The following is a 26,154-nucleotide window of genomic DNA, read 5'->3' as shown; positions in this document are numbered from 1 at the left end:
GAGATCGTGACCTGGCTGAAGTCGGACGCTTAACCGACTGCGCCACCCAGGTGCCCCAAAGTCTACTGTTTTAAATGTTGATCACATCTAAAAAATTCCTTCACAGCAACATCTAGATAGATGTTTGACCAAACAACTGGGCACCATAGCCTAGTCAAGTTGACACAAAGAATTAACCATCACAAAGGTAGTCAAGAAGGAGTATTCTCTATTTCTTCTTCAGCTGAGGAAGGTAAACAAATGAGAATATCCAGGGACATGATCAAGTACACTGAGAAAGGTCACCTAAGTTTATTCAAAATTAACAGACACCAGCCTAACACTGTTAAAATCTCAATGAAAGAAGTAAGAGGTTTTGGTACTTAATGAAGCTGCTAAGGGTCCCAGAACTGTGGCCAGGGCAAAATATACACAATAAAAATATATTCTCCTTACTTAAGTTAATCCCTAGAACTATACACTGGTACGAAATGGGTCAGTTTACTGGTCTTGGCACTAGTTTTGTTTTGGCTTCAGTCAATCCCTTGGAATTTATTTATAAAGGGTTCCTTCCCAGATCCTACCTAAGGTTCCCCAGTGCAGAGATGGCTACTTGCATGAGCTCAGGGAAAACTGCTTCATTGCTATTAACACATAAAGTTAAGTCTATTTTCTACTTGCAGATTTCACCCTGAGTCCATTTATGTATCCAGCTATCTAATCATACAGATTTCTAAATCTAACTACAGAGGCTGAATTAGTTTTTCTCCAAATTAATAGTTTTATTTCCCTACTGTAAAGAAATGCAAGCGTCTTCGATGTATTATTATGCTAGTAAATTATAAATCCTCAGTAAACATTCTAGACACCGAAGGAAAGACATGGGGTTAACTATTTCTCTAAACTGAGTCCATTGAAAGAATCAGAGAAAACTATTTCTTTTATTTTTTTTATTCAACAATGGCTTTCAATCACAATCAGTTGATAGGCCTTCCCATTGTTCCCATTGTTGAATCTAATGGGAGTCCTCTGTGCTTCCTGGATTTTGATGTCTGTTTCCCCAGGTTAGGACAGTTTTCTGCTATGATTTGCTCATGTAAACCTTCTACCCCTTTTTCTCTCTCTTCACGTTCTGGGACCCCTATGATTCTAATGTTATTCCTTTTTAATGAGTCACTGAGTTCTCTAATTCTTAAATCGTGCTCTTTTGCCTTAGTATCCCTCTTTTTTTCTGCTTCCAGAAAAAAAAAAAACTTATTAGTCTACATAAGTTTGTCCTCTATATTGTTAAATTCACTGCTCTACTTCATCCATCCCTGCCGCCGTGGCATGCATTAGAGATTGCAGCTCAGTTATAACATTTTTTATTTCATCTTGACAAGCTTTTACTTCTTTTATCTCCACAGAAATGGATTCTATGCTTTTTTCAACCCCAGCTAGTATTCTTATTACCGTGATTCTAAATTCTAGTTCAGACATCTTGTTTGTATCTGTGTTGATTAAGTCCCTAGCTGTCATTTCTTCCTGTTCTTTCTTTTGGGTGAATTCCTTCTTTTCATCTTTTTGGAGGAAGAAAAAGAATTAATAAGATAAAAAGTTAAAATTAAAAAATGAAAAGAACACAAGAAAACAAATAAATCTAACTATATCCTAGGTGTGTTTTGGTTTGGTTGTTGACAGAAGCTTGATAGAATAGAGAAGAAAGGGAATGAAAAGAAAAAAAAAGAAATAAAAAAAGGAAAAAGCAAGCCACCATTTAAAAATTTTAAAAAATGAATACAATAAAATATAATGAAATGAAAGGATGAAAGTCAAATAGGAGAAAAAGCTTGCAGAATGAAAAAAATTTATATAAACGGAAAATAAAAATAATTTTTTTCTCTTTCTGTATCCAAGAATAAGAAAGGAAAAGAAAAAGAAAAATGAATAGATGAGCCAGTGAACAGAATGAAATCCAAATGAAATTACATCCAGTTTCCCTCAGAAGTCAAACTGTGAAGCACTTTATAGTTTGTACACTAAGCAAGTGGAGAGACTTGTGGTCATCCTCTAGGGCTTGGTTGGCACAGTTGGATGGGGCTTGGTGTAATGGCTCCATTCTCCAATATGTGGTGTTGCTTAGCTTTGGGGGAGGATTGGTGTAGCACACTTGCTCATATGTGTAGGTATGGGAGAGGTGAAAATGGCATCACCCAGCTTCCCAGTCTCTGGTATAAGAACTCTGTGCTCTCACCAACTGGCCATCAGACACCCCTCCTTTGTCTCCAGCTTCCCTCCACTCCCTACTTCTACATTATCTGCAACCAAGCTTCAGCCTGCCAGGTGGCACCTCTTTCCCAAATTTTATCTCAGATGGGGCTGTGTTTCCAAACCCCTCACTCTTTGGGGCCCTGCGGCTTAGGCCTACTTGGACCCTCTGTGGAAGGGTCTCACCAAGCAATGGCTGGTGAACCCTTACATCACCTTACATCACCAGCTGGGAACGCTGATATCACTGCGCGGTTGCAGTGGCCCAGAGACTGCCTCTTATTAGTTTTTTTAATGTAATTTTTTTCCTGTAAGTCATTTGAAGTTGTCATGTGGCCCAGCAATTCCAATCCTATACCCAAGAGAAATGAAAGCATATATACACACCAAAACTTGTACACAAATGTTCATAGCAGCGTTATTCATAATTGCCATAAAGTAGAAATGGACAAATAAAATGTGGAATATCCATACAGTGGAATTTTACATAGCCATAAAAAGGAATGAAGTAGTGATACATGCTACAAAATGTGTGATCTTGAAAATATTTTGCTAAGTTAAAGAAGTCCATCACAGAGATCACATATTGTATGATTCCATTTATGTGAAATATCCAGAATAGACAAATCTATAGAGACAGAAGGTGGATTAGTAATGGCCTGGGGCTTGGAAGAGAAATGGGGAGTGACTGCTAATGGGTATGGGGTTTCTGTGTGGGAGGATACTTCATAGTCTGTGTCTGATATTCTGATATCTGGAGTCCTTGCAGACATACTTCTCTTGAATGTTGTTTGCTGAAGGGGTCTTTTCTCCTCCTGCATCTATCTTCGGCTGTATGTGAGATTTTGTCTATGAAATTTTATTTTTAGAAATAATTTGAAGCCTAGATGGATGTTATATTTCTTCAAAGAAGAATTTTGATTGCTTATTTTCATGTACTTCAGAATACCAGCAATCAAGTATCATCTTAATCCATTATCAGGCTAGAGGTTCTCTGGGCTACAAAAAATTTGAAGGGCTTTCTGGACTACAGATTATTTGAAACTGGGCTGAATACAGTGCAAGGCCTGGTTTACTTCCATTTTACCTTAATTCCTACTGTGCAACCAGTCTTATGGCAAGCCACACTGGAGCAGAGGCAAAAGAAACATCAGTATTACTGATCCTGTCTTTATTTTAAAATTTGATGTTTTGTTCATTGTTGACTTTTCATTATTTTATTTATTAGTTTTAATTAATAATACTGCATTAAAGTATTATTTATGTGGATCAGTAAGTTCTTGGGCCCCTTACATTTTGTGCCCAAGGTGAGTACTTCACTTACCTCACTGCACTACCAGCCTTGGGATTTTTACATCCTAGGAGTTTGAAGAGACAAAGCTCTGGGTTGCCCCAACTTCCTTTAAGATGTTATAAAGATTTTTAGGGTAATTCTTCCATTTTCTCCTTTACTATGCAATATAGAATTAATGGTTTAAAGACTTATGGACTGGAATGGAATCAACATAAACATTTATCTTCACCTTCCCCTGAAACTGTCCAAAAATGATAGTTGTAGAATAACAAGATCGAAACCCATAAGGATGAAGAAAAGGGACAAGAGAGAATAGTGAATGAGAGCTGTCCATACATTTTCAGAAGACAAGACAGCTGATAGAGGAGTGATATCTGATCTTGATAGCAGAGTGCAGGAAGCAGAGCCCTAGTTTCTACAGAGATAGATAATAAGAAGTGAGCCATTTCACCCCACAGAACCCCACAGAAAATGTGTTGTTCTTATTACCAGTCTCCATGGAGAGGCAAAAACAATTTGCATTCACATGTTATGGTCTATAACATACATTTACAGTATCACCTCAAGAATATTGAACTCTCCCATGTACTATCAGCCTGGTCAGGTAGGACCTAGATTAATACAACTAGACAATGTTTTGTTTTGTTTTGTTTTGTTTTGTTTTGTTTTGTTTGAGAGGGATTGGAGACAGGGAGAGGGAAAGGGAGAGAGAGAATCCCAAGCAGACCACACGCTGTTGGCACAAACCATGAGATCATGACCTGAGCCAAAATCAAGAGTTGGTCACTTAACCAACTAAGCCACCCAGGTGCTCCAGACAATGTTTCAAAACACTATTTTGGTGATACTGTTATTATCTCAGAAACTGAGGAAAATCATATGACTGATTGGGGATGATCAATTTAACTCCAAAAAAATCCAGGGCCCCACAGAGTGTAAAATTCAGGGGGATTGTCTGACCTGGAGCAACTTGTAGTATACCACAGACAACTAGGAAGAAATTGTTGTTGCTTCCCACCTCTCAGACTAAATTAGAAGTCCAACATTTTATGGGCCTATCTGGATTTTGGAAAAATCATACCCTTCACTTAGGGATAAATACTGTTACCTTAAATCTTAAAATTACCCAGGAAAAGGTTGTATTTGATTGAGGCTCTGAATAGCAACAAGGCTTCTGAGAACTGCAAAAGGCTGTAGCTCAAATTATCCCATTAGGACTATATGATCCTAATGTTGAGATAAAATTAGAAATGTTCTGCCTGTACTCATGTCAGCTGGAGTCTCTGGCAAAAGCCCATAGCCACTGATCAATGGTGCTCTCTGGACTTTGGAACCAGAAAAGCACCAAATGTTACTCTCCAGTGTACTCCTTCTAAAAGATAGTTACAGGCTTGTTATTGGTCATTTATGAAACAGCTCCAATAACTGAAAGATATGAGATTATTTTAAGACCTGAATGGGTAATGTCAGAAAAGTGCTCCATGTCATGGTATGTCATGGGTAATGTCAGAAAAGTGCTCCAACAAGGAGGACAACACCCAAAGAAGGTCCATCCTACAATGCAAATGGAGCATGCTACAGTGAGTTCTCATGGGAGGAACTTATCTTCAGAAGCAAGTACCCATTTTCCCTTTAGAGTTGACTATGGAGCTTTCTGAGAAGGATTTACTTACTTGGTTCCTGCTGATGCTAAAACTCATAATAAAAATGGCCTTATTTGCCAACAAGAAAAGCAGAATTTTCAGTTCTGGAGAAGTAACAGTTTGGCTGTCCTAGCTACATTTCATCAGATCAGATCACAACACTCACTTCACTGCCTGTACAGTGAAACAGTGGGCAGAAAAACATCACATTCAATAAGCTTATCATATTACTTTTAACCCTCAAAGTAAAGGAACAATAGAAAATTGGAATAGACAATTAAAACATCCACTCTAAAAAATGAGGGAGTAAGAAATGATTGAAGAGTTGATCCAAAATTAGAGCTTTGTGTCTTACAATTTAACATGAGGGACATTAAAGGTAGATTTCCATTAGATAATTAGGTAAATTAATATTATAGGAGTGAATAAAACTTACAATAATACTGATATTGACTATCAAATGTGTTGGGAGATTGAATTTAAATGAATTTAAATGTCCCTCGGGACATTGTCCCTGTGGAAGAGAACTGGCCTGAAGAAAATTTTGACCTGAACAATAATAGATCAATTAAAGTTCCTTAATCTCTCAACTGATACATGCCATAAGATACAGATGACTACAGAACAGGTAGACAAACAAATTGTAAAGTTAGTTTAAAAATATGAGAGTTTATGCTGCTATTTTGGGATGGTTCAGGTATATGGTAAATCCATATACATGGATTATGTACATTTTCATTGTCTGTTCGATTATGAGGTATTGTAAGGCAAATGATCGTTCTCAAACTGTGAGTGATTATTTTTGTTCTTAAAAAGTCTTGAGCATGGATCAGGTGGATAGACTCTACTGTGAGGGTTAATTCCTGTGGGCCTGAAATTGGCCTGAGCTGTTTTACTAACACATGAAATGTACTCACACGACACTGACATCTGATCAAGGCATAAAATCTACAGATTATTAGTGGTACTTTGTAACCAGGAGTGGGAAGAATTTCAGGGCAAGCTGTTAGCATTATTTATTGATAATAGTAAAACTGATGATTTGCACCTGGTCTAAGACACCCACAGGGTTCTGTCACTGGAAGTAGTTACATAACAAGCACATGAGAAACCCAGGTTGAGATTCCATCTTGTACTTCTTGGTTCTGAGATGGTCCCTATCCACATTGCTGGTTTCTGATCTGAGAGAAAGTGTTGAGACAGCCCCTTACAGAGGGATTACAATTGGAACTTGGGCTTGGCTGCCCTGAACCCTTTGCTGTGAGGTAACCTTTGACTGTGATGTACATCCTTACTTTAATGCTATTGTTCTATTGTGTCCTTTTCCTGCAACAAACCATAGATTTATAAGCATTGTAATTTTGAGTCTGATGAATCTTTAGCAATCAAACCCCATTTAATTGTTACTATTAGTGTGCTAAGTGATGGAAATGGAGTATTTTTATATTATTTTAATTTCTCACAAAAAAAAAAAAGAAAAGAAAAAAAAAAGAGATCCTATGCATCCCAAAAGTTGACCAAAAAATTCTGAGGTAGTGTGTTTTTACATTCTCCTGAACCATTGGGTGATGTTCCTGTGTAGAAACAAGTTAACACACTGTAACTGTCAGATCCATGAGCTTTATTATAAAAAGGCTATTCCCAAAAGTTATAGCTTGCTTTGTATTTGGAACCAGACCTGCTCTACAGCATCAATATTCATCTTTTGTATTTGAAAAATTTTTTTAAATATTTATTTTTGAGACAGAGAGAGACAGAGGATGAAGGGGGAGGGGCAGAGAGAGAGGGAGACACAGAATCTGAAACAGGCTCCAGGCTCTGAGCTGTCAGCCCAGAGCCTGACGTGGGGCTCGAACTCACGGACCATGAGATCATGACCTGAGCCGAAGTCGGACGCTTAACCAACTGAGCCACCCAGGCACCCGTCATCTTTTGTATTTGAAATTAAGTTCATTTTTTGTGACAATTGGTTTGTCCTAATATGCATAGCTGTTTCCTCTAGACAGTGAATTAGAAAGGGGATTGGGATTCCCCAAGAAGAGTGGTAATCCAAAATTGTTGGCATGATCTGGAAATCTGACATCTGTAGCAGCAGATGGTGGCCCTTCTGCCTGCTACAGGTCACAGAGAAGCCACTGTGTTGCAGGAGTGGTAGATGGCGGCTAGAAAAGGAAATCTGATAGCACTGATGGAGACAAGGCTGCTTCTGTTTTCCTCCACAACCCTGACAAGACAGCACACCCACAAGCAGCATCATAGGATCTAAAATAGAGATTTTATTAAACTTCTCAATTGAGCTATCTTTATTGAAATAATTGTTTTATTTAATAACAATGCAAAAGGCCAATGAAAAGGACAAGATGAGGAAGAAGGCAAGTCAAGGTTTGGTCAACTGAGTCAGTTGTGATTAATTGTGTTGTGCCTGCGATACCTTTACACATTCAGATAATGTCCACAGACCACTGAGAACAGGACCTAGAGCTCAGGTTAAGGTCTAGACTAGAGAGTGCAGGCATGTCTACATAGCCCCTGGGGGTTATTAGGGGATATGTGGGAGGGGAAGGCCTGTGTGCAGATGAGATCACCAGGAGGACCTAGGAGAGGAGAAAAGGCTCAAGGACAGGGCCTCTTAAGGGTAGGAAGAAGACAATCCAGTGATGGAGTTTGAAAATCAGAAAGAGAGAGAGAGAGAGAGAGAGGTATCACAAAACTCCAAATGAGGAGAAACATTTAAAGGAATGGTTCGTAAGACCTGACTGATGTCCACTAGAAATAGCACTTGAGAGGTCAGGTCAGGGGTATTAGTACATTGCAGTGATAAGGTAGAAATCAGACAGCAGAAGATTAAGGGGTAAATAAAAGGTGAAAAAGTAGAGATTGTAGATAAATTCTTTCTAGAAGCTTAGCTTTAAAGAAACTGAAGTTGCCAGAGGAATCATTTTTATTTTGAAATTATTTTCAGTATGACTATTTGCTGAGAGGATAAAATAACAAGCATACACACATAGAAGCTGGAGTTACATAAATGATGATAACTGATAAAGCAAATTCCTGAAGGAAAGACTGCAGTCAAAGGATAGTCATATAGGTTGGACCTGGTCAGAAGGTTTACCTCGTTTTCTGCAGAAGTGAAAAAAGTGTCTCTTTGTAGAGGGTTGAGAAGCAGAGACAGTGAGGAGATGAAGTTCTGACCTTTCCCTTTAGAAGTTGAGCCATAAAGGCGAGGAGAGAAAGGACTTTAACCAGTGAATGCAAATCACAAATAAATCTGAAGGGGACTGGGGCAGGAAAGCTGAGGGAACTGACACTTGATAGCTTTTATTTTCTCCATGAGAAATGAAACATTAAGATCAGATAAGAGAACACCGTGAAGGTCTGGAATAGCCACGGAGGATAATGTGGAGAGGTATGGAATAGAACTGCTGAGTGGTATTTAGACCTGGGAATATATACCCTAGGTGTGCGTCAATCTACAGGATCAGATGGATTTCTTACTCAGTCCAAGTACAGAACTGATAGGTGTTTCTGTGGTGGATGAAAAAGGACAGCAAAACACAAAGGAGCCTACGCTGTTGGCACCAGCAAGGCTGAAACCTATGACTCACTTCAGAGTACATCTTGCCCACCCTCCCACCCCCCAGATTTGTCATGAGTCAAGACATTTAGCATCTTGAGAACAGAGACTTTTAGGGCTAGGATTAGTCCCTTATATTCAGAAGATATTCAGATATTTTTGAATGAATGAAATCTGACTCTACTAAACATTTCTGAATATAAGTATTAGGTTTAAATTATCTACCGGGGATAAATATGTTATTTCAGAGCATTAGAATTATGTCCCTAAAGGCACATTCTTATAATTTAGTTAGGCTTAAAATAATTAAACCAAAGCTAAACTCTAATGGAATCAATTCTGTAACATAAAAGTTTATTAGAATAAAAATACATGTACAACCCAACATTAAAATTATTTTACATTGCATGTAGGTTTTACCTCCATTAGTTTTTTTAATGCTTTTAAAGTCTGTGCTTTAAATAATTTTCACATCTGTAAACCAAGCTTAGATTATCAAAGAAGCAATGTATCCACTAGATACTGGATAGCAAAATTTAGAATTGGAACTGATAGTTATAACCTATTGCACTAAATATTTCTGTAAAATTTGGACAGAGAAAAGGATTAAACTACATCACTTGAAATGAGGTAAGTTTTATGAAAATGCTTTTAGTAGCAAATATTACCAATGTTGAAATAAGAATATTAAAAACATTTATGGGAAATTCACTTAAAATGTTTGCATAGTCTAGGTTATCTTTTAAAGATGAAAATTTTTTAATTACTAAAATTCCTTATTAGAAAAAAGAGACAATTATCTGTTTCTGCTTAAGATCTGTATACATTCTAAGTCTTTCTCTCATTTAGAAAAAAGAAGTGATACAAACATTCACAAGTCTGGAAAAAAGGAAAAAAATAATGAAGATTAGGACCAACTTTTCAAGCTGCCTTTTGGAAAGAAAATTAAAAACAGAGGTAGATGGTTAAATATTAGTGGCCAAGTTACTGAAATGACTAATTTTTGTCTTAATACACATTCACCAAATGTTTATACTTGAAGCCAAATTGTAAATAAATTTAGGAGTAGAGAGTAAGACCTAGCACAAGTTATCTTCCTTATATCAAAGAAAAGTAATAAAAATAAACCAGGCTTAAGACCCCTGTTAAAGATATGATTGTTTAAAGCACTACAGTTCATGCACTTCTTAAAGTGGGAGAATCAACCTTATCCCTAAGCTTCCTAGATTTATCTGAGGCCAAGTCGCAAGCACTGTCAGGCCCGGTCAGTCAAAGTAGGACTGCAGGGTGCCTCGGCGCCGGACATCGCAGGTCCAGCAGTGGAAGCCTCCTCCCAGGGAATTGGCATTACGGATGTTAACCTTGATAGTACTGATACCTGCATCAAAAGAGAGACATGTGGTCAGTTAGATGGACTCCCATGAAGATTCTCCTATAGTAAGTAAGCCTAAAGATGGGTAGGAATCCTGTGTCTCTAATCCTCAAATCTATCCCAACCCCAAACAGTCTTCCAACTGTATTGTCACCAATTCTATTTCATCTAATCCATTCCACTGCTAATACAAAATCTTCACCAGAAAGTCAGCAGTGACTGTGAAGTCTATTTCATTCTATTGACAATTCACAAGTCAACAGGTTGGATAAGTGGATGTATCTGACAGGATTAACTTTATGAGGTCACCTTAAGAAAACGGAACAGAGCTTGTATTTTAATATGCTGGGTTGTATGGTCATACAGGTACCAAATCCACTCAGACAATTAGTTTAATCTGGCACCATTTATACTGATGTGGTTATGATGTGCATGGCCTAGTCAACCAGTGGTATTTAGAAAGAAATCTGTTGTGTTCAGTATAATGGGGTTTTAAAAAGAAAATCTACTCTCTTCCCTCAAGAAACTCATTATTTTGAGGGGAAAGATAGCTATAGAGTCACAAAAGAGTCCACTGGTATATTTAGGGAAGGAAGGCAGCAGGAGCCATCAGAAAAGACTTTCCTAAGAAAGTGAGACTGGGCAGGGTTTTGGAGAGTAAGAATAGGGTTTCGAAGGGGTAAGGAGTGGGCTTGGGTAAGGAGTAGGCTTTTAAACACAAGTATGTGTCCTGATAGACAGACATATCTGTCTTATTCAGATGGCTAGAGCCATTTTCATCCTGAATTGGAGAGGATCCAGTTGCTTGATAAAGTTTGCTTTAACAAGTTACCTGTGCCTAAAATTATAAAATAAAATTATAAATCATATATTTGGTTCTTAATAGTATTTTATATTGAGAAACAATAAAATCTTAATGGACAAAGAAACTGAACCCAAGCAGTTGAGCTATTTAATGAAAGCCATAAAAAAAGTGGCATAGCATTAGACATCAAATCATTTGATTGGGATCAATCTGCAATTGACAGGCCAATCCTTTTGAACAGATACCACATTAAAGAGGGATATGTCAAAGGGGCAAATACTTTCTTCTGAGTAGTATACCTGAAATATGAGACACGAATTAAAACATGACTCACTTTCAACAAGTATATACTGCCTGGCTTTATTTGACACTTAGGATACATCATTTATGTGAAGAGTGATAAAAACACATACTTCTGTACTCTATGTAATAGCCATATGAACATCCTTTCTTTCAACAGTTTTCTCAATAGTGTTAGAATAACTGTTTTAAATTTTGAATATCAGGATAGGTAAACTCCCACCCAAGCAAAAACTGATTCTTATTTCAAAGGGGCACCTGGGTGGCACAGTCAGTTAAGCATCTGACTCTTGATTTCAGCACAGGTCATGATCTCACGGTTCACGGGATCGAGCCCCCCGTCGGGCTCTATGCTGGCAGTGCAGAGCCTGCTTAGGGTTCTCTCTCTACCTCTCTCTCTGCCCTTCCCCCCTCAAAATAAATAAATAAAAAATAAAAATAAAATAAAGCATCAGTAATTTCTTTAAAAAAAAAGCTGAATGATTTACTGACACCCTCTACTGCATGTCATTACTTTGTTCATTGTGCTTATCACACATATGAATCACATCTGTATCTGTACCCTTATAAGTCCTTTAAAATATGTAATGACAATTAAATTACTTTTAAAGGACCCTTAATAATTCAATCTCTTATTTGTGGAAGGACTTCATAATCTATATGCTCATCTCAAAGGAGTAATTCTTCATACATGGGCACCAGGAGGTTAGATAAATCATAGAAGATTGATAAACTTCTTGCTAAGGGGGTGTCTGAGAAGACTGGAATGCAGCTCCAACCTTTTGAGATTATGATTGTTAAAAATACTGTGCATGTGTGAAATAATAACTTGATACCTCCAAAAGGAACAGAAATTGAACCAGACCTACCAATGTAATTTCTTCAGTTCTTCTGGTTTAACACTTTCATGTATGACAACATGTTTCATTTACCATACATACCCAGCTTTTCAAACATCTTTTGAATTGGGACTTCATTGGCATCCACCATGACACGTTTTTCATCTAGCATTAAGACATTCATGGAAAGCCATTTGGATGACATCCAGAGTGGGTGATCTAAAAACAGCAACAACTGTTAAATCATGTCTGCTACCATTTTTGTTTAAAGCAAGGATTCCAAAGTAAAGAATATTAAAGTGAACTGCATTCTTTCAGTAGTTCACTTTCCCTGAGAAGTTTTATTTTAATCTTAAGAGAATTTGTCAATAAATGTTATGATTCAATCTATACCCATTACACATTTGGATTTCACCTTGTTTTCTTTAAAAATTCATTTCTTGCTTTATGTGATGTTTTATACTGATTTTTCCCATCTTCTTGCTTTCAGTTTCTATGGAAGAAGTTGAAAATATAAATCCCAGCCTTTCTCTTGTACCTATAGGCCCAAGTGCTAGTTTGCTCCTTCCTGGGGAAACATTTTCACTAAAGTGCTAAAATTTGGGCTGCTGTCTATAGATGAAAGGTCCTTAGTCAATGAAGTACTCATGTTGGTCTGTGAGTGTATAACAGTAAACATACCATCTGGGATGACTGGTATTGGAGGAGTAACTATGGTCCATCCTGCTTTCTTGAAAAGATCAATCTGCAAGACCAAAAAACAAACAAAAAATAAACCCCAAAGAAGTTTAAATCCACATATGCTATTCTTATCATTCTTAATCTCTGATAGCCCTTGTGATTAATAACTCTTTTTGAGATGCTGTCTTTTCAATTGCCAAAATAAAGAAATTTAAATTTTCAAACATTTGAAATGATTTTGTCTGAAGCCCAATTAAAAATGTGCATAAAATCCCCCTATTGCCAGGTTAAAGGTAAAAAAAAAAAAAAGTAACAGAAATGGTAAAGCTTTTAAAAATGCTTTATTCAAGTTTCAGAGATCTTAAAATATTGAAGATACTTTCTGTGAAAAATTCCCATTAAATAAAATGAAAATATTTCCTAACTCTTTAGTTATAAGAAAACAAAAATGTGACTATGGTAAACCCATAGTCCATCACTTTGTATCTATGACCATGGCATGAAGACAGATGTTATGGATGTACTCCCAAACCATAATTATCCTTAGTGACCTATTATAACCTAGTCATCCCTATGGTCATATACTCACTTAGTACATCAACAAATTATATTAAAAATGAAACAAGTAAATAATCTTGGTCATTGATATAAACCTATGGAATATAAATGAACAGTGAGGGGCACCTCGGTGGCTCAGTCAGTTGAGCATCGACTCTTGGTTTTGGCTCATGTCATGATCTCATGGTTTGTAAGTTTAAACCCCGCATTGGGCTTAGGGGTGCTGGTATAGAGCCTGCTTAGGATTCTCTCTCTCTCCCTCTCTCTCTGCCCCTTTCCTGCCTCTCTCTCTCTCTATTAAAATAAAAAAAAAAAAAGAAATGAACAGTGACATGGTAAAATAGTGGTGTACTGCAGCCTACCTACCAAATAACACTCACCACCCAAATGGAAGTAGGAGGGGGCAAGTAGAAGTAGGAGGCTGCAGGTGACAGGGACAGACCAGATGCAGGGCAACAGCTCTGCTCCTCCCTGCAAGGTGGGGCTGGCCAAAGGGGTCCTGACCCACTGGAGAGGGAGGAAGACACCCTCTGCCCCGTGGCATTGCCCAGCCATGCAGGGACCATTCTGTTTGCAACTTAGCTTCTGTGGCCTCTTGGCTGCAAGTTAGGGGATAATACACTGTTCAATAAAAACACACAGACACACAAACTTGAGGCTTTGAAAGCAGCAAGCAGTAAAGTCAAAGTCTGATGACACTACGCTAATTATCATGGCTACAGTGTACATTTGTGAGTGTTGGATATCTTGTAGTGAATCCACCATAGGCAATCCAATGTTTGATCATCATAATGTTGAGCATTGCTGAATTTGTTATTTAGAACAATTAGAAGCTATGGAAATACTTAAAATAGAAGTGGTAATTACGTCAGTTGCTAGATTATTGCTTTTCCAGAGTTTTAAGAATGTCCTTACCTGATGACACGGTCGATCAGGGTTGGAAAGCACAAGACCAGGTCCAATGATATTGAAGGTGGCATCAATATGCATTGGATTGGGGTCTTTAAAGGAGATGATATGCACTCTGTAGTCTGGAGCAAGATGCCTACGCATCCATTCAATGCCTAGATAGTTTGTAACCTAAAAATGAAAGGAAGACCTAAATCTATACAGATTTGGTTCTGTATTTAGATAACTAAAAATATTTAGGATGGGGGCACCTGGGTGGCTCAGTCAGTTAAGTGTCCGACTCTTGATTTCGGCTCAGGTCATGATCTCATGGTTCATGAGATCAAGCCCCACTCTCATGCTCTCTCTCTTGAAATAAATAAACTTTAAAAAATAAAAACTAATAAAAGATAAAATAAAAATATTTAAGATGAAATATTTTCATAAAATAAATAAATACAATAATTTATAAGTAAATAATGTAATAAAATAATAAATTAAAGGTATAATAATAAAGTGTGAAATTTAAGAGGCAGCTTTTATTGACCTGGCTTCTCTGTGCAAAAATATCTCTTCCAGCTCTAATGAAGTCAGCAGCATCAAAGCATGGCTCGAACTCAGTCGTCACAAACTTTCCCTGAGCAGCCAATTTGTGTCTGTCTTCTACAGAATGGATAGGGTAATTCTGATTGGAACAAGAATGAATACATACAATGAATTGGTTCATAAGGAAAGTATTTATGGGGCATTCATTACAAGAAAATTAATTAAACATCATCATTTCCCAAAATACTACTTCCTGTTTTAGACTAAAACATGCATGGGGAAGATGTAGGCCCCTGCTAACTAAATCAAAACAAACTGACAATAAAAACCAAAAACTAGGCATGGCAGCAATTTCCTGATACTTAGAAGCTAGTGGCACAGAGGTAGTAATGGTTCTGAAAATATTCCGTGACCCATGCATTGATTTGTGTAGCTATCTACAATATTGAAACTCAACAGGATGAAGTCATTCTGTTCTTTTAGAAAAGGAATTTGGTCCTGAGCCTAACTCATACCATAAAATGAGATGCCATGCATCCCTGCCAAATTTGATTTGGTGTGGTGGAATGAATTCACAACTTATTTGTCTTTAAACAGAATTTTTAATTTTGTTTTCTTTCTATAAATGATCAAATAATAAATGAGCTAACAAGGGACATATACTTCCTTTTACTGTGAATTTGGCCTGTAAACCAAACTGTTTTTCTGGAAAAGAGAATGGAGTTCACTATACTGACTTTTGTTTCCACCAATGAATAGCTGTGTGCCTATAGGCAAGTTATCCTCCCGGTAAGGGAATGATTGATGCTACTTCCTCAGAGGGTTTGTGAAGAATAAATAGGACTGAGGATGTATAAAGGCACTTGGCTCAAGGCCTAGCACACAGTAAGCACCAGATAAGTATTAGCTATTATTACAATTACTATTATTGTCATAATATTATTTATCTTATTTTCATCATAAAATCATCATTTTTTTTAAATGTAGGTGATGCTCTCAGTTTCTGAAATGAATACTAAATACAAGGTATCAGAGAATCTCTCTCATTTTCTGTGGATTATTGAGAAATTTACTAATAGGCTCACCTATAATTAGGGTCTTACCTCATCATAAAGCTTATCAGCCATTGTTGGTTTAGGAGCCGTTGTCCACTTGGCGCCACGGTGGAAGTAGTCTTTGATAATTGACCGGTATGCCCGGTACTCAAAGAAGCGGGCACGCCATGCCATGGGAGCCTCGATAATCTCATTTCCCACAACTATCAGGATATCTCGAGGCATCGCACCATATAAACCTATCAGACCAAAAAGTTCCACAACAACCCCAGTAATGCAAGACAGAAAAGTCTATGTAATAGAATCCCAGTTTTTGGTTAAACAAAAAATTACAGAAAACCTATATGCATGTGTATGTGTATGTTTCTATGCAAGTGGAAAAATATATGGAGTGATATATACTATAGTGTTATCGTGAACATTCTGTGTGGGGATGGCAAAGCTAGGAAAAAAAGAAAGAAAGAAAGAAAGAAAGAAAGAAAGAAAGAAAGAAAGAAAGAAAGAAAGAAAGAAAGAAAGAAAGAAGAAAGAAAGAAAAAGAAAGAAGGAAGGAAAGAAAGAAAGAAGGAAAGAAAGAAAGAAAGAAAGAAAGAAAGAAAGAAAGAAAGAAAGAAAAGAAAGAAAGAAAAGAAAGAAAGAAGGAAGGAAGGAAGGAAGGAAGGAAGGAAGGAAGGAAGGAAGGAAGGAAGGAAAGGGAAGGGAAGGGAAGGGAGGGAAGGGAGGAAAGAAGGAAAGAAATGAAGTAATAAGGTCCTTGTTCAGAGATCTAGAACCACCAAGTCTTCACACTTTTGTAAGCTCCTTTCTTACTACACAGAAACAGAGTTCTTCATGGAATATCAGTACAAGATAAAAATTGGGCCAAGGACCATTTCTAGAACTGTAAATTAGAACACTGAACTCAGGCACAAGAACAGTCTTGTAGCAATGCCAGTTAAAACTAAAATGGGAATGTTTCTGTTCCCCCCCCCCCCAACTTCTGTACTTGAGGAAAATTAAATGGAATCCACCATTCTTATGAAAGGAAATGACCACAGCGTTTAGAAAAACTTCTTTTAAGAAGATTCTGATTTATAATGGAGTTTAGAATATGGACATCTCAATCGTATCAAAAAGAACCAATCTGTTCCTAAACAATCTCTAAAGTTTCTAAGGATTATTAAAAGAAAGGAATCTCTGAGAAATTATCTGAGTTTTCTCCTTACATATTAAGAAAGAAATTATAAATTAAGACTAGCAGTTTAGGTGTCCAACATCACTTACCCGTAGACTCAAAATCAGGAGTTTTATACTTCAACGACCAGTCAATGGGGTCAGGCCTCCTCACTGTCACTCCTTCCATTTTTAAAATATTGCACATCTCTTCAATTTCAGTAACAGCCTTTTTCAAATGATCTTTGGGAAAATAATGGCCTCCGTGCTTCTGGTAAAATGGCCAGTACTTTTCATATGTGTTGGCCTAGAAGCAGAAGAAATTAAGTGTAATACTTATAGGAGAAAAATACAACTCATGATAGGGGCATAGGCAGTGAACAATGATTTGTATAACTTAGTGGCAATGAGACAAAGACCATGTCTTGTTTAGTGTGGATCCCCAGTACTGAGCACACTGCCTCTCTAGGAAAAAACCCAGTATTTGTTGAATGAAAAATTCTAAATTTCTGGGGCACCTGGGTGGCTCAGTGGATTAAGTGGCCAACTCTTGAGTTCAGCCTAGGTCATGATCTCACTGTTTGTGAGTTCTAGCCCCACGTTGGGCTCTGTGCTGGCAGTATGGAGCTTGCTTGGTATTCTCTCTCTCCCTCTCTCTCTGCCCCTACCCTGCTTGTGCTCTGTCTCTCAAAAATAAATAAACATTTTTTAAAAATTAAAAAAAAAATTCTAAATTTCCTTGATGTTTTTTGAGACCTTTTGCTCTCTTTGCCTGAAATCTCATGCCCTACCATTCACAGCATGTCTGCCCTCAGATGGGCTTGGAATCTTCTTGGACCAGTTTTTATAAGCTTCAGAGACAACACAGGACCCAGGTGCTCTGTTAGTCTCAATGAAATCAAGAGAACAAACAAAAGAGCATAAGAGAACAAAAGTATATTTGTACTTAGATAAAACTATGCTATCCATGCATCCCAGAATTCTATCTAGAAAACAGCACTTCAAGATATTTTGTGGGAAAATAGAACACTGCCCCCTTAAAATTAGGGACATGCTCTCAAGCATTCTTTGTTTCTCTTAAAAACCCATTATTGATTTTCTCATTCAACAGAATTAGCACCTGGCAATATGGTACAGCAGTGTAAGTCTACTTTTGGTACTCCTATCCTTCCCTGCAGACATGTCCCCCCACAATCACACTTCTCCCCTCCCCAGTCTATCCAAGTTCTCATATTGCTTCAAGCCCTTTTGTCATAGAAGAAAGTGATCTGCTAAATGAATTCACACACTTGTGGCAGCTGAAAAAAAGCTTAACATTTAGAAAGTGTCCAAGGGTCATATGCATTTTAAGAGACAACTGAATGAAAAACAGTTAAATGCTTTACAAAGGCTTAATTTATAAAAAATGACTGATGAATTAGGGTAGGCATAACAACTATAAAATATTGGTTTCCAAAAATATAAAAATGTAGAAGGATTCTTCATTCAGATTGTTGTGCATGTGCCAAAGTTATCAATTTAAAGAAATACACTGGGAAATGTAGATGATGTATATGGATGTAATTTATCAAGACAGATGAAGTAGAATTCCAATCGGAAGATCCATATGCTAAGAAAAAACCTTGGCCTTTCATCAAAAGATTGGCAAAGTGATATACATTGATATATTTTAAGTTTAAAAAATACTTCCTTATATAACTGATTAACCACCAGTCCTGATCATGTCAGATAAGGTTTCCATCACAAATCAGACAATTTCAGATAGTGGTAAGTGCTATGAAGAAGGGAACTGGATAATGAGACAGAGTGTGTAGATGTCTGGGTCATTAATGTCAAAGATGATGTCTCTTCCAGATTTTCTGTCTCTACTTCCATTTCCACCTCAGTCTGATAAATATCACACATATGGAGGCAGACCAGCCTCTTGTTAGTTTGGTACGTAAGTTCATATCCGTTAGGCTGGAGCTGAGCCTGCTTGAGAAGGAAAGGAATCTCAAAAACATGTCTTTAACAAACATGGAGCATGCCAGTGAGGCTCTAAAACAAGGGTTGACAAACTAAAATCCATGGCCAGATTTTTTTTTTAAGTAAATACAAGTTCTATGGGAACACAGGCACACTCACTCATTTACATACTGCCTGGGGTTGCTTTTGTACTACACTGGCAGAGTTGACAGTTGAGTGGTTGTGACAGAAACCTATGGTCTGCAAAGCCTAAAATATTTACTATCTGGCCTTATACAGAAAAAGTTTGCTAATCCTTGTCGAAATGATTAGTTACTTGCTTTACTTTTGAAGATCTATAGGAAAACAACAGGCTCAGTTTCTGGCCTGTGAAAAATATTATCAGTATCAAATTATCAGTATTAACTTGCATACTTTTTAAGATCAATCTACTCTTTTTAAAAACAAAAGCATTCCACTGTTTTCTTCTCCTAGGAAGTCCTGCAGCAGCCACTAGAAGGAGAGGATAATAATGACTCTTTATATTCTTCTCAGACACATCGTGGTACTACTCATCCATTCACCACTTTCTCCTTCTCATGCCAGGCACATCTCTTACAGTCCACGAAAGGACAAGAAGCCTTTGAAAATGTAACACTGGGTCACAGCAGACGCATAGCCATGTTGTCCTGCCAGACACATTCCAAAGTATTCTTTGTAACTGTGCAGAATGAAGCTTGCCTTGGTAAATATAAACTAAACTTTCCTGGGGAAAAACAGCTATTTGAACAAGTGTGAGTTTCCTTGTGTAATGAATACTGTGGCTAAGGTTGGACAAAGTCCAAATGATCAAGGCGCATTACATTTTCTAAGAGATAATTGGAAATTATTTACACTTCCTTTGTAACCCTGCTAAATGAGTTAGCAAACATTTACCAAGTGTCTGCAAGATAAAAAACACTATATTAAATGCTTAGCATGTGATGTTTTTAATAATCCTTTGCAGAGATGTGGCTGCACTCCTAGAAACTTTATAGATTTTCAGAGCCTAAAACCCTTCAGGGGAGTTTGCCAAATGAATTTTAAATACTGTCTTTGGAAGGCTAAGAAATATCAATAGAAACTTCTTATGTATCCAGGTGCAAACTTATATTACATTAACCTTGACTGACTTTATATTTTATAAAAGGTTCTTTCTCAAGAGCTTTATTTAAAAAAGACAAAAGCAAAACAAAAACTACATATTTGATGGAAAGTATTCATTATATTTTACAGAATAAAATGCTTCAGAGCTTTTAAAAACTGTGCTCCCTGACTACATTCCTGACTCCCATAAAATTTCTTTAGCCCTTTTGTCTTCTAATATGTCTTATGCTCTAATTGCCTATAAACAAACAGTTTAATACATAATTTTATCTTTCATTGTTCCCAAACTGATTAATACATCTGAATCATCTTTCTCTCTTACTTAAGGCCTTGCTTTCTGGGGGCCATGCATGTCTTTAATATTCTCTCCCTCAATGCCTAGTTCAGTATCTGGCATAAAGCAGAAATAACCAGACATATGAATAAAATCAATACTGCTAAAGCTAGTAATATCTGCAATCATCACATTTACATTACTTTTGTAATGTAAAACTAAATTGATGCAACAGTAATGAAGTGTGATTTTGTCCCTTGAAATACTTAGCATGTAACCTTTTACCTTCAGTTTAATCTTGTTAGGTAGATAGCAAACCTCTTAATATCTTCACTTTATTGAGGCCCAGAAATTTGTGGAATCTTGCGCAAGGTCAAAGAGCTGATTAGCCAAGACTAGTATCAAGCTTTTTAATCAAATACATAATTCAGTCTTGGTCTCCTGACTTCAGCCTGTTACACTTCCCACAAATGACAGAGAACTCAAACTCATGTCTGAGAATCATGTCTGTTTTCATAAGATCACATAGTACAGAAGTCAACAATTTCATAGACAAGTAAAAGGGTAAACTATTGCTTGAATTTGAAATTTAATTCCACCCAATTAAAATGGTTAAGGGATGGGACTTCTTTGCAAGAAAAGACTTAAAAAGACCACGCCTTTCTAAAACATGTGGATGATACATAAATTAATCTGTTCATCAAATTTCAAATATCAGAACCAAAGGTAGTTTCATAAAAATTAGAAGAAGTTATTACTTTTTCTATTACCCTGTCTTCAAGGTCTAATTAAAGAATCATTTTCTTCAAGAAGACTTCCTAACTATCCAGCATTTGGTTGTTGCTCTCCTGACATTCAATTCAACTGTTAGTTGGTTAGCATAAGATACTTAGCTTTAATCTTTGTTTCTATATGACCATCTTATCTGTCTCAATAGAAAGCAAGTTCTTATGTGCTGATACCTCGGAGCCCTGGTATACCGCAGGCAACATTTCTGAGGATGATGATAATGATGTAACAGAACTTATTTCCTTAATCCATGTTATAAATAAAAATGTAAATATTCAAGGAGAATTTAGGTACATTGAAGATACATTTGTAACCCATTATTAACAGAAGCTCAAGTTGTGTCTGCACTGTGGATGGCACTCCCTTATTCAGGATGCAACCTGAACACCAACCCACAGAGGCCTGGCCTTAGGAATATCACAGATAACACTAGGAGTTTTTAAAAGAGAGATATTACATGTTGCCAGGGAAACACTGAAAGGCTTTGTGGAAGGTACCATCAGAGCTATGTGGTAGTAAGAGGGGTAGGTTTAAACTACAGACAAAAGGGTATCTGGGTGTCTCAGTCGGTTAGGTGTCCAGCTTTGGCTCAGGTCGTGATCTCATTGTTTGTGGGTTCAAGCCCCGCATCGGGCTCTGTGCCGATAGCTCACAGCCTCGACCCTGCTTCAGATTCTGTGTCTCCCTCTTTCTACCCCCCCCAACTATCTCTCTTTCTCTGTCTCTCAAAAAGAAAAAAGAAAAAGAAAAAAAAAGTAAAAGAAAAAAAATCTGTAGACAAGAGAGGTACAGGCACATAGGTGGAAGAGTCCTGAGTAAGAGCAAAGGCATGAGGATTGTTTGGGGAACAGTCTAGTTTGGCTGCTTGTATCATTATCTTACAGTCTTCTGCAAACCAGGGTGAAATATTAGAGCAGAGAGGAACCCAAATAGGAATGGGCATCTGCTAACCTGTCTTTCTAACACATCTCTAAGATGAACCAATGACTCAAATGGAGAGTCCTGGAAAGGCAGATAAGAACCAGATTGTGAATGATCTTGATTACCATGAGAACTTTATCTGGAGCAGTATGGGGGGGAGGGAACACGTCGAAGATTGGGAAATAGAGGAATGATAGGAGCAGGATGAGCAACATAACTGAATTTTGGTTTAAAAAAAATCACCCTGAGGGGTGCCTGAGTGGCTCAGTTGGTTGAGCATCTGACTCTTGATTTTGGCTCAGGTCATGATCCCTGGGTCGTGGGTTCAAGCCCCACCTCAGGCTCTGCACTTAGCATGGAGCCTGCTTAAGATTCTCTTTCTCTGCTCCTCTCTCTTGCTCACATGCTCTCTCTCTCTCTCTCTCTCACTTATAAGAAAATTTTAAAAACTCACTCTTATAGAAGCTGGAAGGTGGTTTGGAGAGAAAAGCAAATGAGGGAGACCAATGAAGAGTTAATTGCAATAGGCAGTAGATGAGATCCTGACCAAAGGGAGCAGCAGAGGGATGGAGGCAAGGTTGCTTTTGACAAAAGACTGGTTAGATCTTAGAAAAAGGATGTGGAGGACCTGACTGAAGGAGAAATCGGAGGTGATTCTTTGATGTTTCAGCGTGAGTGAAGAGGAATGCCAAAAATGAAAAGGAAGGAGTGGCTGGCAGTTGAACTCAAGATGTGCCAGGTGTGAGGTCCCATGGCAATACCCAGCAAGGAATTTAACATGTTGGCCTGGAGAGAGATCTGGACCAGAGTGGAGGCAGGAGCCAAAGCTGTGAGAACAGCTAGAAGAGGGCCAGAGTGAAATTCTGCTCAAACCCAACATTACAGACAGGAAGATGTGAGGCATAGTGAAAGTACTACATCCCCAGGTAAGGTCTGTCAGAATCTGAAGGAAGGGGTTATTTGTGTAAATAGCATCAAACACTTGCAGAGACTTCAAGTAAGATAATTAAAATCACGGCTGGATTTCAGAGGGGTGGAGTAGGCTGCAGTGAAAGCAGTTATAGAGGAGAATGGAAGCAGAAGCCAGCCTGCACAAGGTGAGGAGTGAACCCCCTTCAGACATGTGAACATCCTTGCTTTACCTTCACCTCCACGGTGAATGGTGGAACACAGGCATTTTCAGCTCTGCCCACGATCACTTCCTCTAAGGGGTCCCATTCATTGTAAGAGGAGACAGGGCAGTCCTTGGGCAGAGGATCAGTGGCCTTATCGTCAGCTGCACAGGAATTCCGGGAGGAAGCAGTAGCTGCCTGGGTGCTCTGGAAAGTTCGCTGCACCCATCCTGTTAAGGTTCTTCCAAGCTTCCAAGAACAAAGAAAAGATTATTACATAGTCCCATATAGTACTTGGTGAGAGGGGTGAGGAGGTAGAGGTGGAATGAAACCCCGCATAACATAGACATTTAAAACCCTTTAGGAGAAAGTAAACCAAGATGTTAGGTAGTATATAGTTGGCTAGTGGGGTCATAGTTTTACCTTCTTGTTTGTACATTATCCTTTTACCTATCATATTAATTGGCATAACTCTTTAAAGCCACTCAGAAGATTCTGTCCCCAGTGATCACCCCCCATTTATATCTTAGAGTGGATTTCTGCAAACAAGTTTTAATCAACCTTTAAGCAACCCTTCAGCAGATGATGGGTCACCCCATCCCTATAAAACCACAGAAAGCTGCTCCATATCTCCCTGCCAAGTCCAGCTAGAGGAAGTAGCCTCCTTTCCCCTTCAGTATTAAAAGTCATCAATATTAGAATCCCCCCCCAAGTTATAATATAGAAGCATACACAACCTTATTTTTCAGAATAATCAGCTTCAAACTAAATTTTGCATTGCTCACACACTTCACACTCTTTGGCACTTCAATTCTGACAATGACCAAGTGCCATCTGCTTCATTTTACAGATGGTCCAGAGTATCCTAGCCAAGATAAGGATTAACCCAAGCACAAATGTAAACAACAAGAAAGGAGAACTAAGGACTTCAAAAAAGACTTTTGAAAATACAGGGCCTATAAAATCTAGAACAGGGGAGTCCCTTACCCAGTGAGCAAACTTCAACTGCCCTCCCCCCCACCGCCCCACCCCAACCTCCCATCTATATCCTACTCCGTTAAATGCCTTAGGAAGGAGGCAGGAGAGGAGCCAGGGTAGGGACCAAAGGAAGAGGGAGAGTGACAGCTGTTCTGGAAGCAGTTTCGGGAGGGAGCCAAACTGCCCTGCTATTCCTGTCCTAGGAGCCAGGGAGGGTCTGCAAGCACAAGCTTACATACCAGGCAAGAAGAGGGTGGGGGCTCGGCAGAAAGTCTGGCTACAGACTGAACTTGCTCCTCTCTCGACTCAGGACTCCATGTTCCTCTTGGAGTGGGCCTGCTTGCTCCCTCTCCTTCCCAGATTCTCACTTTGCCTCCTCTCCTGCCCACCCACATCACACGCATTTCCCCGAAGGCTCTCCAACTCTATGCCCACCCCCGGCACTGCACCCCAATAACTCGATCCTTGTATTAAGAAAAGTCACGTGTCACCCCCAGCCCCTCACCCCGGGCCGGAAGCTCCTTGGAGCGAACCCAGTGCTGGTGGGAGGGCGGTGCCCCCTGCATTGACGGCCACCGTGGCCGGAGGTGCGCAGAGAGCAACTGTGCCCACGGGGTGTGGCCCTAAAACGTGTCCCGCTTCCCCAGGGGCACCGCCCAGCTCCCGGCAGCCAGCAAAGGCTCTCGAAGCTGAGCATTCAAAGGGCAGCAGAGGACCATTGTCAAGCAATGCCGGCTGGGGAAAGTGAGGGAAGGCGCGCACGCGGCCGCCGGCAGAGATGGGCGGCGCACGCACCCGAGAACCGATGTAGTGCACCGCCTCGGCGCCGCGGCTCCCGCCGCGCAGACACCGCACCCGCAGCATCGCTCCACGCCTGGCTGGTCCACGAGCGGAATGTTCCCGGTGCTCGGCCGCGTCGGTCCGAGCCTCCCGAGAGCTCGCCAGCAGGAGGTGTCGGGGCGCGCGGCCCTCTGCCTTTTGTAGTCTCGCCCCTCCCCTCCACCTCCCGCGCGCCCCATTGGCTGCTGGGAACAGGTGGCGGGGCCGGGGGGGGGGGGGGGGCGGTGGCTCTGGCCCGCGAGCTGGGCCGCCCCGAGGTAGGAACTGTTAGGGGACTGCCGGTGGCACCCGGTCAAGCCCGCGGTGTTTGCCTTTTTTTAGCTTGTCAATCGGCCAACTGGCTTCAGCTACCGAGCCCCACCCGTGTCCGCCGAAGGAGGCCCACCACTGCGTCGGGGAAGGGGAGCAGCACGCGACTTCTGACGAAGTAAACTTAATAGTACCTTAAATGTGCCCAGTTGGATTACATATGTAAAGCGTTAAATACGGTCACAGGGTTAAATTCGTCTGTATGCACTGACTCAGTCCCCTCGTTTTGCTCAGTCCCCTCATTTTGCAGTGAATGAAGCCACCTAAAGGTTAGGTGGCTTCCTAGGGCAACACCGGGACTGAGACTGGAGAAGAGTAAGTCTGGAACTCAGGTTATCTCCACTCTCCGGGGTGCTGCACTTTCCACCCATGAGCGTTTTCGGTGTTTGGGGGAATGCTGGACGTTTCAAATAGTCGTTGGCCTTGTGCCCCTGGCTTGAGAAACTCAATCATGAAAACAGAGACAAAAGTGGGCCAGATATAAGGGAGGTAGTCCTCCCTTCCAGTCTCGTCTTCCCTTCCATTTCATTTATTTAAATTTTTGTTTCAATTTGATTAGGATACGTTTTTTAGAAAAGTTCCCTAACAGTGCAAACTAGAGAACTCAGTTTAACATTTAAGTAACCTAGCAGGAAAGGGATCAGAGAGATTTGAGAATTTTGTTTTGTACCTACAAAATATCTAATTATTTATTTTTAGTAAGCTGTCTTTTTAACTCTGGTGTCTCAAACTTGTTTTCCAAAGCTCACGGATGGAAGGCACCAGACAAGCAGGATGGCAGGGGAGAAAGAGCCCTGGAGAGGGAATTGGGAGAACAGGGTTCACGTCTTGACTCTGTAATAGACTACTGTGTGTCTTCTTGAGTAGCAATCTTCTTATCCTCAAAGGGAGAACACTTGCATTTATTG

General features: G+C 39.3%; 1 protein-coding gene and 1 non-coding gene across 2 annotated transcripts; one reads left to right on the top strand and one right to left on the bottom strand.

Annotated features, from left to right (window-relative positions):
- Nucleotides 1–9,070: 9,070 nt before the first annotated feature.
- GATM (glycine amidinotransferase) lies at nt 9,071–25,067 on the bottom strand. Its single transcript, XM_003987192.5, has 9 exons — nt 24,893–25,067; nt 23,150–23,368; nt 17,045–17,240; nt 15,830–16,020; nt 14,728–14,865; nt 14,208–14,372; nt 12,735–12,798; nt 12,156–12,272; nt 9,071–10,115 (listed from the first exon to the last, which is right to left on the bottom strand). Exons 1-9 carry the CDS (start codon nt 24,959–24,961, stop codon nt 10,003–10,005), a joined length of 1,272 nt encoding a protein of 423 aa, XP_003987241.1. The 5' UTR covers nt 24,962–25,067; the 3' UTR covers nt 9,071–10,002.
- TRNAK-CUU lies at nt 22,261–22,351 on the top strand. Its single transcript is given in 2 exon segments — nt 22,261–22,297; nt 22,305–22,351. It is a non-coding gene; the product is annotated as a tRNA-Lys (tRNA).
- Nucleotides 25,068–26,154: the final 1,087 nt, after the last annotated feature.

The sequence above is a fragment of the Felis catus genome, chromosome B3, assembly GCF_018350175.1.
Source record: "Felis catus isolate Fca126 chromosome B3, F.catus_Fca126_mat1.0, whole genome shotgun sequence".
Taxonomy (NCBI): domain Eukaryota; kingdom Metazoa; phylum Chordata; class Mammalia; order Carnivora; family Felidae; genus Felis; species Felis catus.
This window is presented reverse-complemented; position numbering and strand designations above follow the sequence as displayed.

Excerpts from the sequence above, each read along its gene's own strand:
- GATM (XM_003987192.5), bottom strand. The coding sequence starts at position 24,961 with ATGCTGCGGGTGCGGTGTCTGCGCGGCGGGAGCCGCGGCGCCGAGGCG. Across the intron at positions 17,241-23,149 it reads CATTCACCGTGGAGGTGAAG|GCCAACACATATGAAAAGTA; the intron begins GTAAAGCAAGGA and ends TTCTGCTTCTAG. Across the intron at positions 14,373-14,727 it reads TTTTTGCACAGAGAAGCCAG|GTTACAAACTATCTAGGCAT; the intron begins GTCAATAAAAGC and ends TTTCATTTTTAG.